The sequence below is a fragment of the Schistocerca americana genome, chromosome X, assembly GCF_021461395.2.
Source record: "Schistocerca americana isolate TAMUIC-IGC-003095 chromosome X, iqSchAmer2.1, whole genome shotgun sequence".
NCBI lineage: Eukaryota > Metazoa > Arthropoda > Insecta > Orthoptera > Acrididae > Schistocerca > Schistocerca americana.
This window is the reverse complement of record NC_060130.1, coordinates 486310806-486329102: the sequence shown is the minus strand read 5'-3', so window position 1 is coordinate 486329102 and position 18297 is coordinate 486310806. Positions and strand designations below refer to the sequence as shown.

At 44.6% G+C, this 18297-nt stretch overlaps 1 protein-coding gene across 1 annotated transcript in view; it reads left to right on the top strand.

Annotated features, from left to right (window-relative positions):
- Window positions 1-18297, top strand: part of LOC124556088 (inversin-like) — a 135682-nt gene that overhangs the window by 84239 nt on the left and 33146 nt on the right. The window contains exons 4-5 of the mRNA XM_047130114.1: window positions 1557-1679; window positions 1829-2052. Coding sequence (XP_046986070.1) covers window positions 1557-1679; window positions 1829-2052 — 347 coding nt within the window. The remainder of the gene's footprint in view (window positions 1-1556; window positions 1680-1828; window positions 2053-18297) is intronic.

Here is an 18297-nt window from a genome sequence, read left to right as displayed (position 1 = left end):
TGTTAAGTCCCATAGTGCTTAGAGCCATTTCAACCATTTTTTGTAGTTTATTTGTTCTTGTTGACGGCAAACTCATTGATACCCTAATAAGCCACGCAATGACAAGTTCTCTGAACTCTTTCAAACCAGTTCTATCTTCTGCATTAATTTCGCTGAAGAAAAAAAAAATTGCACTTTGCGGTTCCACTACATCACTTTTATTGTCGCTGTTAGAGGTTACTGGCTTCTAGTCACCTGGTGATTCAGCCAGTAGCTGATATTGCATGTCACTGGTGAGGTCAGCAGCTCGCACATTCGGCTGCTGAATAAGAGGGAAAGACTCGACCTTTACCGGCCAGTGATTGCAGACAGAAACCACACAAGACTATCTTGTTTAGTACGAGAGCTGTATCGTATTAACGAGTTGCGATCTACACTTACGATCAACAAAAGCTGAAGTTCTCTGAAATGTCTAGTCATTAAACAGTAAAATTTATAGGATTTAAAAACTCCTTGTTCTAACATTTTCCTTTTGTTTTGTAATGTATCTTGGCTACAAGTTCTTTGTTCTATTTCTGCAAGACACACATCTGATAATGGTCGCGTAGATCGAAACCGGTTGTTTCTGTGGTCTTCATTCCGAAGACTGGTATGATGCACCTCTCCGTGTTAGTCTGTCCCGCGCAAATGAGCATCTTCGTCTTGGAATAACTACCGTAACCTACAGCCATTTAATCGTGCGTACAGTTTTTATCCCTTGGTCTCCATCTACCAATTTTATCCCACATTTTTCCCTCCAATACCAAATTGGCAACTCCACACTTACCATCGACAAAAACTGAAGTTCTCTGAACAGTAAAAAAGCAAAATCCGTAGACTTTAATCCACTCTTTCACCATTTTTTTAATCTTGTGACGTATCTGGCCTAGAAAGTTTTGTTTCATACAGACACATTTGATGATGGTGATATAGATCGGAAACGGTTATAAAATAAAAGGAAACAACTTGCGATCCAGGATTGTATTTAATTCTACAAACTTTAAACAATGGATACTTGTGTCCTTCACTGCGATTATACCACATTTCATCGCAAAGTAGTAAATACTTGCAGACAACGGAACATGAGCTACAACGGTATTCTCAAAGCCAGGGAAGGTGGGAAATGTGTACTATTCACCACCGAATCTGTAGCTGCGTGCTGGAGGTCAGCAACTACCAGCACACGTCATTGTTACGCTAGGACAGTGGCGGTGGTAGGCGGCCTAAAACGAAGATGGTCTCGCACACTAACCACTGTCAAACAAATTATTAGAATTAAGACTGCAGTAATTCATGTCATTAGGCATAGCGTTAGATGTATGCAATATGGCAAACAGTCACTCAGCAGAACTACTTGTTTAGAATGTTGCTAAGACCAACGAGATTTATTACCGCAGACGTTTCCAGTATACTAGATAGCAGTGAGAATAATACATTCCGTGAAGGAAGTCTCACTTAACGTTCTGTTATCGTAAATGATACTTAATGATTATGTTTCCTTCGTATGAATGACAATTGTTGTGGTTTTTTTAATTCAGGTGTGTATGTCGACGAAAGACTGAAAGGAGAATGGAGCCCATTGATGTTTGCATGCTCCTTAGGCCATGCAGAAATAGTAGACTGCCTACTGCAATATGGCTCCAATCCCAACTTCCACAAAGGTATCGTCATACATAAATATTTTTCACTTAGACAAAATTTTCTCGACAAGATTTTGTTCATGCCCTGAGTCTTACATTAAAAAAAAATAATGTTGTTAATTTACTCTTGTGATGACATTCTCTTCATTTATTTATGCGTCACGTTTCAGGACACTTTACACCATTGATGGCTACCTGCACTTCTACTAAAGACGAGAAGAAGCTCTTAGATTGTGTGAAGCTACTGGTGTACAGCGGAGCAAACGTAAACGCCATAGACCAGTTCCATCACACGCCCATCATGTACGCGTCGAGGGAAGGCCATGCTGAGATAGTAGATTTTCTCGTCCAGAGGAACGCCAACGTCCACTCAAGAGATAAACAAGGGAGAACAGTAAGTGTTTTGTCGAGGATACGCTCGTAATCTGCCACCCACCAAGGTGGCTGGGGTTAACGTCCCCTTCCAGCCATCAAGATCTAGATTTTCCGTGGTTTCCTTTAACTATCTAACGTAAATTCCTGGCTGGTTCCTTTGAAATGGTTCGGTCAATTACCTTCCCCATCTTTCATCAGTTTAAACCACTGCTCCGCGCCTAATGACCCAGTCGTCGACGGGACGCTAAACCGTATTTGTCCTTCTTTCCTTTCTTAATACTACGTTCTGTGTGCGTTGCTCTTCTCGCCAGCTTTACCCGATATAATGAAACGAATAAGAGAGGAGTAATTTCATGACTGTATTTATTTTAGATTACGAAAAAATATGTGAAGAAACAGGCATTGGCCTTGGATATATTTTCCAAAAGTGACAGGATGGTGCAACATACATCTGTATAGGAAGGTTGGAAATAGAGATGTGCTGTATGAGTAATTAAACTACCAAAATTCGAATCCTTCTGTAATACTCAGGGAACAAAAATAATGTAGTGAGGGTTCTATAATTTTTTTCCGCTGCTGTATGTGGCTCTCCTAGTCTCTCTCCGTAGCAGATGTCACCGTCATGAGTCGGAGCTACGGTACTGGCTTATTCGTGTCGCGTGATACCTGCAAGTCCTTACGTATGGCAGCATAGATTTGTAGTGAACTTGTAAAAGTTCATGTTTGGTTCAAATATAGGCATCGCGTCCTTCAGTTTTGCAGACAGCCGTCACCCCTTCCGAACCTAAATCAGCTTCAGTCAACAACAGTATCTAAATCACGAGGAGATGCGAATCGTCAGTTTAGAGTCCAGTGTTCACTGTACTGACAAAAATTTCTCATTTCGTACGGAGTCTTGGCTGATGGATTAATTTCTAGTAAATACATACGTGCTTGATGGTTATTTGGTGATGAGAGTCGCAGATCAAAGACTTGGCCTTTTTTACCCCAGAGTTCACAGACTTCATGATACTGACAAAGAAAATGCGATAAAGATCGTAAGAAACTGATTCTTGACGTGCGACGTACGTTTGAGATCAATATGCAAAGTTGCCGGTCTTGCAGTGAGCGACTATGTTTTTAGGAGAGAAATGTGCTTATTTTGATATCACCCCTTTCTACGTCAGTGCTCTTTGTTCAACTCTTGTATGTCCCCCACGTATACTTCTGACAAGAAGGCAAAATACCGATCTACGGTTACCTCAACCCCCCCCCCCCCCAAAAAAAAAAAAATTCCATCTACCAACTTATTTACGTGAGGGAACAGGTGAAAGCCAGCAAGTCAAGCTCTGAGCAAGGGCGCTCGCGTCGGTCGTCTGCTGCAATAGCCCATTAAAACCAGACATCACTGCACTGACTTAACGGATACGTTCGTCCCTTCATTGATTTCTGCGCTTACGTCACGCAGTGTTGCTTGTCTGTTAGCACTGACAATCATACGCAAACGCCGCTGCTTTCGGTCATTAACTGAAGGCCATCAGCAACTGCATTGTCCGTGTTGAGAGGTGATACTGAAATTTGGTATTTTCGGCACACCTTTCGCACTGTGGATCTAGGAATATTAAATTCCCTAGCTATTTCCGAAATGGATGTCCCATGCCTCTGCTCCAACTGCCATTCCGCGTTCAGTCTGTTAATTCCCGTCCTGCGGCCATAATCACTTGGTAAATCTTTTCACATGAATCACCTGAGTACAAACGACAGCTCCATCAAAGCACTACCCATTTATACGTTGTGTACGCGATACTACTGCCGTCTGTGTATGCACATATGCCAGTCGGTTGTATCGAATAAGTACAGAAGGACAGGTGGACGTGACAGAATGGGAGAAAGGAACTGTCGTGTTTGGACGTACCCATAGCCACACCGTGAATGAAGTTGCCTAGTTGGTGGGTGTATGAAAGCGTACGAACAGCGTGCCTACTAGGAATGGTGTACCACTCAACGCTATGTAATGTGGTGTAGAACAATGATTGCAAAAGGACCCGAGATGAGTGTCAACCCTTGTTAATGACAGTCGGTTTCAAATCAAACACAAACTGCTGCTGTCGGTGAATGGCGGTTCTGAGCGAACACTGCGGTAGGAACTGCATGCAGTGTTCATTTGATATCGGGCACCTTTTTAAACACCAGTATTTATAGTGGCATACACAATTTCACGTTTTCATTGCGCCAAGCAATACAGAAACTGGACAGAAGCTGACTGGAGGTATGTGGTATGCTCCGATGAGAAATGATTTTGCCTCTTTTCAAATGATGCATGGTGTCAAGCACACCGATGGTCGAATGCGGCGTTGAACCCGAAGTGTGTAGCTCAGGTCTGAGGTGGTTCTACGATGTTTCTCGTCACACGGCTTTGGCCAACTCAATCATGTTACCGTGAACGTGAATTAGTATGTCTGTTTCAACATTCTCGGTGGCCAAGTGTTGTCATTTTCATGAGAAGTACGTTGTGGACACTCTCGTCCTCCAAGATGGCAACAGCCATGTCATCCATACACACGTTCCTGGTTTGACTAACTCTCAAGCACAGTATCGCTCTTCCGTTGGCCACTTGATCCCATTGTAAATGTCTGGTACTATTTGGAACAGAAGGTGAAATGTATCAGTCAGTATCACCGCAATTTGTTAGCTCTAAGGGACCTAATCACCAACGGGTGCCGTCAGGTAGGCGTAACATACCTGAGGAAGCTTTTCGGCTCTCTTCTTCATCGGATTGAGGTCATTATCAAGGCTAGAGCCGGTGTTAGCTTGATGTCTCCTGAGGATGACTATTTTTTTCCAATGTGATTCCATTTATTGTGACCGTCCGGGTCTGCCGAGCGCTGTCGGCAAGCAGGTTTTTTTTTACTAAGGATGGGGCCCCTCCACGCCCGCACCAACGTGGTGACCAACACAAAAGTTCTACTGTCACCTCCGTATGCATGTTAGTTTTGAATCAAGGCGTCACAGGATGCAGGCTGTGATGTTATCCATGCGTCTGGGTAAGGCTACTCATTAACATGGTCCATCAGGAGATAGTAGTGGTCGAAAGCGATCGAAGGGTAGCGGTTGTAAGAGCAGAGGAAAAAAAGTGCCAAGGCCAGCGCCAAGGGAAAAAAACCTCTGCGACAGTAGGACGGGAAGTAAGAGCAGTAGCGGTTTGCTAGCTGCGACAGAGCATGCAAGGTGAGGGGGGTTAGCGTGAGGTATCGTGCAACGTTACCTATGTACTGCGTGGTCGTTCGCTGGGTCAGTCCGGTGCCGCGGCTGGGCTCCCTCGTTGTCTCCTGGGCCGGCCGCAGTGGATTACTCCCTGTAACACAAAAGTTCGGCGCGGCAGCGCGGCGACGCTTGCGCGATGAAGACTGCCCTGGCGGTTTTCTTCTTTGCACCTTTCACCTGCGGTGCTGCTGGGGCAACCGCTGGGACAGGCGCGCGAACGTCCTTCTGCGAGGTCGCAGGAGTGTTCGCAGGTACGACTGCACTGAGGCCTTGGGCGAAGACTGCTCGCAGTTGCCTCAAGGCCTCTTCCTTCTCTGCAGCCACGGCGGCTGCGAAGGCAGCCCTCTCCGCCGCCATTACGGCTTTGAGGGCTGCTGTGGCCTCCTTCACGGCGATGCCGAGCTCGAGGTCACATCTCTTCGCGGGAGGGCGAGCTGCGTCCTGGCGGCCCGTTTCCGAGCGGCCGTCCCCGCCCCTGGCAGGTGGATCTGCTGCTGCGCCGTCCCTCAGCTGCACCGGGCTGTTCTCCGCCCTACGCCGTTTCCGACGTCTTCTTCTCTTCTGCTGCTGCGTCGGTGCGGCCGCGGCCGCTTCGCCGCCCCCGGCACGGCTGCGGCTAGAGAAAGCCGCGCAACCGCGCCAGCTGGCGACGTGCGGGCCGCCACACCGGACACAAGTCGGCAGAGCGTTGCTGCCGCGGTCGCAGGCGCGGCTGTCGTGCTCACCTGAGCACTTGACGCACCGCGCCGCGTTGCGGCAGTACTTCGCAACATGGCCCTCGCCCTGGCACCTGAAGCACTGGGGCTGAGGATCCATGGCGGTCGGGAGAGCCTCCGTCGTAACCGGGAAGCCCAGCAACTTCCGCAAGTCGAAGATGTCGCTCCCGCCGTCGACCGTTTGCACGGTCACGGCATAGAGCGGCGCCCTCTTCCTGTTGGTCCGGTTGTGCAACCTTGCGGCTGCATTACCAAACCCGGCTCGCAGCAGCCCTTCCCGGACCGCTGCCTCGTCACAGCACCAAGGCAAGCCCCTGAGGAGTGCCTTAGTCGTCTTCATCCTTCCTACGGAAGGTGCCTTCTCACGCGCCGGCGGCGCGTCGACGATGTGGTCGGCCACTGCGACCTTGATCGCCCTGTGGTCGGCCACGTTTGCGGCTCGAACGCAGATCAGCGAGTCTGTATCGACAGACTCGTAGACCACCTCGTTCCGAGCGCATTTCGTCATGGTGTCGAACAGCGCTGTCCACCCGCCTTTGCACTTGACGTACAAAGGGGGGACAGGCCGCGACTCGTCTTCTCGGGAGTTCCTTGCACGGTCGGCAGACTCAGAGAGTCGCACAACCGAAGGACCCCTCGTAGCGGCAGGTTTCCTCTGCGCACCCTTCTTTCCCATGCTGCGAGGCGCGGAACACGACAATTTGCACGCGTTGTCAAAACAACGCACGACAATTTGCTCTCCGCGGCGCCCACAGCACAGAAAACCTCTTCACGAGCTCTCAACGGCCGAGTAAGCGAAGCGCGCAACAGCAGCGATGCGCTCGCCTCGCCAGCTCAGGCCGCTCGCCCGGCAAGCAGGGTCCACTCACCTTTGTGAGGGCAGTTGAGGATCTACTTGACTAAGCTCCAGCCACGAAAACTGGCAACGGCCAAGAGGGCGGTGTGCTGACCACATGCCCCTCCATATCCGCAACCAGTGACCCCTGTCATCTGGGGATGACACGGCGGTCGGTCGGTGCCGTTAGGCCTTCCGAGACCTGTTCGGACGGAGTTTCATTTTGGATTCTCTTTATTACAAGTTTCTGCACAAGAAACACTTTCTGCCGCAATGATCAGTTGCTCCAGAATATAATACTATAGGAGGTTAGTGAATGAAAATAGGAAAAGTGAAATTGAGATTTTCGTCTCCAAATTTTCTGTTATCCGTAATGCAAAAGTAGTACAACTTAGACTTTTAAGAAAATATGTAACATTTGACCTTCTGATAATAACAGAACGCAGAAATCAGTCGCAAGTAATCTGACTTTATTGCAGATTGAAAGATATATGTGTTTAAGCACAAGTTTGATGTTACCACATTAGGTGATGTCTGGTACATATTTTTCTCATTTGTAATTTTATTTCATTACACCGTATTGTATATGCTTGTATTTCATTCTTTTCTGTTACCTCTAGCAATGATGATTGTTGTTCTATAGCCGAACTAGATCTGCAATAAATTCAAATTATTCGCGACTGATAGCAGCACTCTTCCATTTGTGTATCCAGCCGTCGCTGTACACGGAAGTCGTATGGATCCCGACATAAATTTGACTTCCAGTTCAAGTTTTTATCGACAACACACCTAAGAATTTAGGATAATATGTTTAGTTTATTAATTTATTCTCGCACATTGTTTCTAATGGTGTGGATAGTCTTGTAAAGTACAGAATTGCATGTACTGCGTTGTGTGTTTAGGTTTGATTATAATAGCTGCACCTTTAGCGAAGAGAACTATTTCTGTTTCTTGGGTGTATTATGGTAGATACATTTTGTAGGAGAAAGTGTTGTATCTGCAGGTTAGTGTATCTACGAATACGTGTTTTCTGGTCGATGTTTCAATGTAATGGCTGATTTTAGAGTCACATGAAGGAACACGAAAAAGAGACCGCCATAAGTAGTTTCTGCCATTTTCTACTGTTTTGTTGTTGTAAGACAAGAGATTGTGTTTTGTGTAGCGTTTATAAATATTACGAGTACCACCTCTTTAGGGACTGTATAATATGTTAAAGCTATCTGGTGGATATTGTTAAGTCTTCAGTTACGGTGCTTTATGGGGAGTGTAATTCTGTCTATTTTTAAAACAAGTTACGTAACTCGGCAGCTTTACGCCGTACTTCGTTAGTCGTGCGTTATCTTGTACCTTCAAACAGAACGTCTTCTACCAAGGAACACATCATATTTGCGAATAAAGTGGTTTTCTTTAATATCTTAACAATTTTCCAAGCCCTGAAAATGTAAACTTGTTGCAGTTTCAAAATGTTTCTAAATTGTGACTGGTTTTTGATTACGCTTCTTCTTAATTTTATTTCCCTTACTAATTATTGACGTGTAGAACAGTAATAATTTAACACACAGACAATTAAATACTGTATTGACAAGATTTTCTGAATTACAACACATCTAAATTTGAATAGAATAATTGTTCCTAGTGCATGACCATGTTGTACCTTGGAACATTGGAAAAACATTACTTTTCCGGAGCAGGTTTTGTAATTTAAGAAAAAAGCTGCACCACACATAAAGTAAATGCTATCACTTCGAAATGGAATAAGACAAAATATTAAACTTCTATTAATGGGCTGACTAGAGGCGAAAATCTGAAAAGTGTTCCAAGGAACAATATTCTCCCCTAAGTAACAAGAACATCAAGGATTCAGTATCGATCTCTGTGATACAGCTGTAATGATAATGATGGTATTTGGTTTGTGGGGCGCACAACTCCGCGGTTATCAGCGTGCTTACAAATTCTCAATCTTTACACAGTCCAGACTCGCCATTTTCACGAATGATGATGAAATCATACGGACAGCACAAACACCCAGTCCCCGAGGGGAGAAAATCCCCCACCCGGCCGGGAATCGAGCCCGGGACCCCGTGATTCAGAGGCAGCAACGCTAGCCACTAGACCACGAGCTGCGGACACAACTGTAATGATTTATGAAGAAAGTGTTACATTATGTATTCTCCATGGGTTTCATAATTTGGTACTCTGTATTCTGTTTGTTTGATAGGATGAAATCGACTCACCGGCGAGAATATCTTTTCATCACTAAAAACACCGGCCGTTCTTTTTTAATGGTGAAGTGACTTCTAGTAAGGAAGATATAACCGCTCGGATTCTGCAGTACGACTTTCTTCAATGACTAGTTTAAATAACATTATCAAGACCTGGTCGAACGTAATTAAGCCGATAGGGCAATCTAATGCAATCCAATGTCATCATGTGCTATGAATGATTAACCATTGAACAAACACTCATTAAATCTTCTGGCAAAGGTTGTGATAGAAATGACATTAATCGAAACGTTACGTCACTTCGACTAAATCATCCACTGAGATCTCAAGTACTTCATATTAGTTGCGAAAAACAACTAGATTGTAACTGTCAGCTGAGAAGTGATTAGTAGCTACTATGAAATTCCATCGAATGTACATGATTAAAACGATATCTGTTTGTGTCCCTTTTATTTTATTTCAAACTTAAACTGACGGGAAAAAATCGCATCGCCAAGAAGGAGTTATGTGACATAAACGAAAGTTGGTAGGGATTTTTCTACTTCTGGAAGATGGTGTCTATTCAGATTTCTTGCCAGTCGCATAAGAGTGGCGCAATTACTGCCACTATGAGGATGCAAATTAAGTTTCCTTTAAATACAGACTGTAATAGTCGTGATCGTTAGTTACCTTTGAAATTAGACGTGGTGAGTTGATGGTAGGCAAGAACGTCTTTAGGTTGACAGACACCCCATTATTAACACCTCAATGAGTTTGAACCAGGTCATGTAATAGGGCAACGAGAAGCTGAATGCTCCTTCTGCGATATTGCTGAAAAGCTTGGCAGGAATGTAGCCACTGTAGATGATAGCTGACAGCGGTGGTCACGAGCACGTATGGTCCCAAGAAGACAGGGCTCCGGACAGCCTCATGGCCTACTGACACGGTAAATTATCGGGATTCGGCGTATTGCTCTGTCGCATCGTACTGCATCTGCAGCAGCAATTTGAGCAGCAGTTGACACCACAGTGACATAACTAACTGTTACAGATCGGTTACTTCAGGGCCGCGCGGGATTAGCCGAGCGGTCTCAGGCGCTACAATCATGGACTGTGCAGCTGGTCCCGGCGGAGGTTCGAGTCCTCCCTTGGGCATGGGTGTGTGTGTTAGTCCTTAGGATAATTTAAGTAGTGTGTAAGCTTAGGGACTGATGACCTTAGCAGTTAAGTCAAATGGTTCAAATGGCTCTTAGCACCATGGGACTTAACTTCTGAGGTCATCAGTCCCCTAGGTTGGTTGGTTGGTTTGGGGAAGGAGACCAGACAGCGTGGTCATCGGTCTCATCGGATTAGGGAAGGATGGGGAAGGAAGTCGGCCGTGCCCTTTCAGAGGAACCATCCCGGCATTTGCCTGGAGTGATTTAGGGAAATCACGGAAAACCTAAATCAGGATGGCCGGACGCGGGATTGAACCGTCGTCCTCCCGAATGCGAGTCCAGTGTCTAACCACTGCGAGTCCCCTAGAACGTAGAACTACTTAAACCAAACTAACCTAAGGACATCACACACATCCATGCCCGAGGCAGGATTCGAACCTGCGACCGTAGCGGTCGCGCGGTTCCAGACTGTAGCGCCTAGAAACGCTCGGCTACCCCGGCCGGAGTAGTTAAGTCCCATAAGATTTCACACACATTTTACCTTTTTTTTTTTTTTTTTGTTACATCAGGGGTAGCTCCGAGGCTGACGCCCTCTATCGTACATACCACTGACCCCAAACCAACGCCCTTGGCGACTTCAGCAGTGTCAAGCGAGAGCTCATTGGAGGGTAGAGTGCGGGTCTGTTGTGTTTTCTGATGAACGCTGGTACTGCCTTGGTGCCAGTGATGGCCGTGTGTTTGTTAGAAGAAGGCTAGTTGAGGACCTGCAACCAACCTGTCTGCGGCGTAGACACACTGGACATACACTTGGGAATTATGGTCTGGGGTGCGATTTCGTCTGACAGCAGGAGCACTCTCGTTGTTGTCCCACGCACCCTGAGTGAAAATTTGTACGTCAGACTGGTGATTCGACTTGTTATAATGCCATTCATGAACAGCATTCCATGGCTTGTTTTCCAACGCTCGCTCACGTACCGCTGTTGTAAGCCAACATACTCTATAGAATGTCAACATATTGCCTTGGCCTGCTCGATCACCAGATCTGTCTCCAGTCGAGCACATATGGGACATAAAAAAATGGTTCAAATGGCTCTGAGCACTATGGCACTTAACTTCTGAGGTCATCAGGCCCCTAGAACTTAGAACACATCCATGCTCGAGGCAGGATTCGAACCTGCGACCGTAGCGGTCGCGCGGTTCCAGACTGTAGCGCCTAGAACCTCTCGGCCACTCCGGCCGGCTATGAGACATCATCGGACGACAACTCCAGCATCATCCACAATCAGCATTAACCGCCCCTGTGTCCACCGATGAAGCGCAACAGGCATCGAACTCCATCCCATAAACTGATATATGTCACCTGTACGACACAATGCATGCACGTTTTCATGCTTGCATTCAACATTCTGGTGATTACAACGGATATTAATGTGCCAGAATTTCACATTTACATAGGTAAATGTATTCCCGAAGTCTCGTAACTCTACATTAATTATTTTTGGTGATGCGTTTTTTTTTCCTTCAGTTTATTTTTGTGTCGTAGAGAAATCAACTACTTAGAGTCATTCGTTTCACTTACTTTATGTAACTTTTAACTGCATTTGGTTTTTCATTGAAGTCGCTTATCCAGTGGAAACAATTACAGTTACAAAGTCGGAAATTCTAAGCTTGGTCTCGTTTTCCAGAAGCATTTTTGGTGGCGGATTCCAAAATACTCGTAAAATATAGTGTGAATCCTCACTTCGCTGCATTTCTCAATGCATGAGTTGTGTAATGTGGCTTCATACTGGGGCAGCGCGAGCCAGATGTTCTTAGTACCAGATAATTGCAGCAAGGAGGTGACGCCAAAGAATTTAGTCCAAGTAGTATTTTCGGAAACCTAGCGCAGCAAATACTTTGGGGTTCGTCTACACCAGCATGTACTCTCTACAAGTCACCTAATGGTATGTAGCAGATGGTGCTTATCATATCACCACCGCCTCCCCCGCCTTTCTCCATTCACCAATGGTGCGCAGGCAGAAAAAATCCATAATCCTCCGTATTAGCTCTAATTACCCTAATTTAGCTGTAGTGATCATTTCGCGAGAAGTATCTATGAGTAAATACTATGTTACTGGCCTTCTTGGAACGTGCTGTCTCTTAATTTTAACAGCAAACTTCTCTGCAAGGGCCGGCCGGAGTGGCCGTGCGGTTCTAGGCGCTACAGTCTGGAACCGAGCGACCGCTATGGTCGCAGGTTCGGATCCTGCCTCGGGCATGGATGTGTGTGATGTCCTTAGGTTAGTTAGGTTTAATTAGTTCTAATTTTTAGGCGACTGATGACCTCAGAAGTTAAGTCGCATAGTGCTCAGAGCCATTTGAACCAATCTCTGCAAAGCACAACGGTCGAAAGTAAACTGCTGACCCTAGCTGCTTCATATCGTTGGCAACGTAGTGTAAAGCGGGTATACTGTGGTTAATCGCTTGGTGGCAGGAAAGTTAGTGGGCTGCACTGAGTGGAGTCACTTAATATACATTCACAATATATCTTGTAGGATAGATGTCAATATTTTAGACGGAATGGGACTGATAATTTCAGCTCAAGAACAGTAATGTGCCGTAATGTATTGCGTGTTCTGTAGTAGAGGGAGCCGATTTAAGCTCCTGAACCCTTTTAGATGGCGATAGATCTGAGGCCGGGGTGATGCATTTGTGCGTCCCCCCCCCTACACCCCCCCCCCGTCCCCCTGTGAAAACATTTCCAGCCGTCGATAGTAGAGGCACTGAAGTCGAGACTGTTGAATACATATTGGCAGAATGTTACTCTAGGGCCAGGCTCTTCAGAGTTGTAGCCAACTGATAGCTGCAGCTGTTGAGCTTCGTGTCAAGTTACACTCAGTCCCATACCAGCAAGTATATTGATCAAATTTTTTGATCCAAACTACCTGTGAACGAGGAGAACCGCAGATTATGGGACAGGTGATATGAACGATCGAGGGCGAATTGCAGAAATGGCAGCATGAGATACAGATAGCAGCTTATTTTCAGTTTTCCGTTTTGCCCTTTTTCTCCATGAACTGCACTCCGTGAATACATGGAGCATACGAGGTACCATTTCCTCAGCCTCACTACATAATTTGTCAAAGTATAAAAACTGAATTTCCATGCGACGTTGGCAAAGTTTCTTCGAAGATTATCGTAGCAGCTGTCTTCACAATTCTCTGCAGTTCTCCTTTTTCGTCTTTTGCAATTTGAACAATACCACACATCATTCAAAATTTTTCACCTAAACTACGGAAGCACAGAACAGTTTTTCTGGTGTGAATTGTACTGAGAACAATGCGGTCCCAATATTTTTCTCTCATTCTGTCGTTGATTGCCTTTATATGAGCTATTGCTCTCCAAACCTGCTCAAACAACTTGCCAATAAAGTAAGCTGAACTAGCGGTTGTTATTTCCCTCTATGTAACTGACAATCTCCTCCACTGATTGAGAAATTTCTTCATTTTCAGGGCGTCCGCTTTTTCTCGATGTAGCTACCGAGCTTATAAAGAACATTTTGTAGCAGTCGTAGTGATACTTTGCATCTGCAGTGTGTAGATTCCCAACAGAGCCGTGCGTCTGCGGATGGTGTTTCTCCACTCATTCTCACCCTTCTATGCACGAACTGTAATCATACTGTCGTAACTGAAGGATCGAGCATTGAAACCCTTTCGCCACAATTGTTCGGGTTTTTCCCACTGTCAGTTACGAAATTCGTTGTCAGCAGGTTCTGCACAAAGCAGACAATTAGTTTTAAAATCAAATTTCATCTCAGCTGAACGCAGACCTTGGACACTGTTGACGCTGAAGGCTGTTCCTCAGCAAGAACTTCTCTCAGCGTCAGCTCTGGTGTATTCTTTTGTGCAAGATGCATGAACATCGCCGGATTTTTTCCTGAAATCTTCAACTTTCGCATCTTGACTCAAATAACTTGCACTTACCAATCCACGTATCCCTTTCAGACCAAGGTTACAAAGGTCACTGCCAACATCACACTCACAAATTGAATACTTCTTAGTCATTGCATGTACAAACACGAGCCCAGTGAAGTTATTTTGTCTACCCAGGTAAAATAACTGTTCAGAAAATGCTCTGGAGATAGAGATGGAGGGGGTCGAACAAAGGAAGAAAGCATTAGACCACATTCCGGTGACCTGCCTTCCCTCACGTTTCTACCCTCCATCCCACCTCTCTGCATGCTGTCACATCCACGAAACATCATTTATCCCTTAACACGACTCTACTGCTCTTACATGCGGTACAGACGTTTGCAATTTGGCCTTAATCGATTTCATTTAACAATAAACATTAATTTTATGCGATTGAAACATTGTTTTTATTAATCTGTGATTTTTCAATCCCTTGCATCAGGCAAAAAAGTTGTTCTAGAAAAAATGAATAGGACCTTTTTTTAAGAAAATTTGCAGATTACTTTTGTTCTCGGAGACGTTTTAGCTAGAGACTACGGTTTTCGAGTTGTTGCAGAGAAAGTGTTCTTCAAACGCACCACACCAACTGCCGCTCATCCTCACCTGTCAGGACCTTTAGTACATTGTTCGCGCCGCTCCGTCCTACCACTGAACAAAACTTGCGGCTAAACGAATTATTTCCCCTATTCTTTGCTCTTCCTTAACTCGAACGATATCGTAGCCACCGTAATGCATTGTTAATATCGGCCTATGATAAGAGTAATGTTTATGATACTCTTACAAACACAATCTTCTGAAATTCTGCTGCGCGAATAATCCATTGTCGAGATTCTTGACCGTAACTTTAAAGACCCAGCTTCTCGTACGTTTCCATTCACGGCACTATTATTTTCTTTCAGTTAGTGTATCACCTGTTCCGAAACTTTCCTCTGTTCATTTGTTCGAATTTTTAGATACTATATTCTGCTGTACTACACATTCGACAGCCATTCATAACCTCGATCAGTGGCAAACTCTCACGTAAACACTTCGTAAACGACTATGTATTGATTTTTCAAGGCAGCGCCATTAATGTCGATGTGGCTGGCAGTTTGTTAGGAAACAAGCAAATTACAAATATGTTCTTTTACCTCTCATGTATTGGTCATTCAAGTCCTCGTACTATCTGAAATATTTATTTCAGACCATTGGTTCCCTATCTCAAAATACTGAATTAGACATGTGTATCACATTCAGCGTCAAATACTGAAAGAGGACAACAAGCGGTCGTAGCACAGGTGTCAGGTCTGAGAGCATCATCCGCGTAAGCAGCTGGGAAATTCCGTTGCCTGTTAACTACGTATGCCATAAGCTCCTCCAATCAGATAATGTGGCTAGATATCTGAAAGCGAGCGATCGGGACGCAAGACGGTGGGCACGAATTCTCGAAGAAGATTGTGTGTCAGGCAAATTACTTAACAGCATTTCACTGAGAGAACCCTGGGATAGTGTAGCCTTCATGCAGAGGACATTTAGGACGTCATTTCATAAGGTAATTGGGCGGACGCTTTGGGACCAAGAAGGAGCCGTTTAAGAAAATTCATACGTGAGAAGAAGAGCTACAGGACTGCAGCAATATAGGCAGTAAAAAAATGTTTTCAAATACTCGAAGAGGAAAGCGTTCTTCTTCATCTTAAAAGCTACCTTTAACATTTGGATAAAATGTTGCAATGTCCTTACAACAACATTACATTACAGCAGTCTCGAAATGGTAGTGTGAGGCCAATAGCGATCACATAACAGTCACGGAATAAAGAAAAATTAAAACTTAATCCCAGACAGAATTTTGTAAGCACATTTTTGGAATTCGTCAGCTATCCACTCTATCCACGAAAGGCAAAAATTAGGTTTCGAAAGATATGTATGGCACAACTTGACTAAAAGAAGAGATCGTTTGATAAGACACATCCTGAGGCATGGTGGAGCAATCGGTTTTGGTAATGGAATAAAATCTGTAAGTGTGTTTGTGTGGAGGGATGGATTGTAACAGGCTTAGCTACATTAAACAAGTTTATGTCGATGTGGGCTGTAATAGGCAGAAATGAAGATTCTTGTATGAGAGAGATAACCGTGCTTCAAACCAGTCCTTGAATTGAAGACAACAACAACCTACAAAGTAAATGTTACAGTACTCAAACATTTGAGAAGATCTATAAAATGTACGAGCGTTTCCCAGAAAGTAAGGCACCGCAATTTTTTTCTTCAACAATTCTTTATCGAATATAATGAGAACTACACACACGAACGAATGGAGTTTTATCTACACACCACATTTTTCCGTTCAATCGCCATCCCTTTCTATGGCCATCATCAAGCGCGAAACAAGGGCTTGTATGCCCTCTCGATGCCAATCCTTGTCCTGGTAACGGAGCCAGTGCTTCACTGTGTGAATCACCTCATCGTCCTCAAAATATCGTAATGCGTCTGTCCTCGCGAATGACATCAGCTCGGTGCAACATGTCAGGTGTGACACCCATGGATATTCTCCCCGACCGCTGCAAATCGTGAACATGTCAGGTGTGACACCCATGGATATTCTCCCCGACCGCTGCAAATCGTGGAGCTCCGCCGAACCACTTTCTGATGACCTCACCCTCCGTGCCCAGCGACTAACTGTACTTCTGTCGACAGCAGATGCTCCATGGACTTTGCACAAGCGTTTGTGAATATTACCCACGGTTTCTTTCCCTGCAGTGAGAAATTCAATGACAGCACGTTGCTTGTAACGTACATCACCCACAGACACCATTTTGAAACTATCCTGCAGCTACGCTATCTGTCGGAAGTGACGGAAACTTGGTGCGCTCACTCAGGACTTCCAATAATACATACGTAACGTTTCGCATTATTAGCATTGTTTCCGCCTGAGAAAAAAATGCGGTGCATTACTTTCTGGGCAACGCTCGTAATTTATAGTTCAAGTTGTAACAGCACGAGTATATATAAGAACTCTGAACGTTCAGTTTTACATGTTATGTCCCCCCCAACTCTATTGTTATTTATAACGATGTATCCAGACTTGCACAAAATTGAATGAACTGTACTTTCTTCTAAGTTAAATGGCATGCGATTTATCGAGAATCTACGAATTTTTAATTTACCGTTTTCTTTTCTTTTGGTACTCCTTTTCTGGATTGGATCTTGTTGCTTCCCTCATCAGTAAAGAGTGCTAATTCTGTTTTCTCAGTGTGAGATGGAAGGTCGGTTATAGATATAACAAGGGCGGTCCCTACGTTCAACCTTGTGGAACATCGATAGTAATTTATCCTCATTTAAAAGAGAAACCGTCAAGGAAAGTTCGTGAGCTATTTAAGATACTTCACTGCTTCTATCAGTTAAGTGTGAAGCGAACCACTCATTCACTGAACACAAAAATCGTAAACTAAGTTATGTCAGAGGAATATTGTGATTCGCACAACAGACTGCCAGAGACCGATCACAAAAATTTCCATGAGATGAATTTTTATTGTTTCTAAGAAATACACTGCCGGTAAAGTGATACATAGTATGCTCAGTGGAGAGAGCATTGTGGAATTCAAGTTGTTACTGACTCCAAACCTCATAACTGCGAATATGTTCAACGATTCTTAACTACATGAGCTTTCCCAAAACCACTGTAATCATTGCCTGAATAGTCTCACAGATCTGTGGTTGAAAGGCACTAATGGCTATAATTTTTGTTTTCAGCTTTCTGTTTGGATACCCACATAATCGGGAACTATCGGAAAGGATAAGCACAATGCCCAAAGTCTCTCCGAAACTGAGCATTCGCCAAAGAAGGCCTGGATTTGGGCAGCGACGTGTCGTACGTGGCTTCATCATACTGCAAACATCCAGACAACGGTTTTTCCGTCGTCCGTTCGATTTGCAAATATGTTCAGTATCTTCATATAAGCAGAAATTGTAATGCTACACAGAACGCTACGTGATCTCGTCCTGCTGAAATACACCATTCCAACATACAATGTTCTAAAAATAAATGGGTTCTTCATGCATTCGCTGTGATTTTCATTGTCTCAGATACTTTAATTCTGTAACTAACATACCCCGCCAAGTTAGATAAACCGTAATCCGTAACCCAAGAGTAGTCAAGACTGTTCATATTTTTTTGAAAAGTGTCCTGA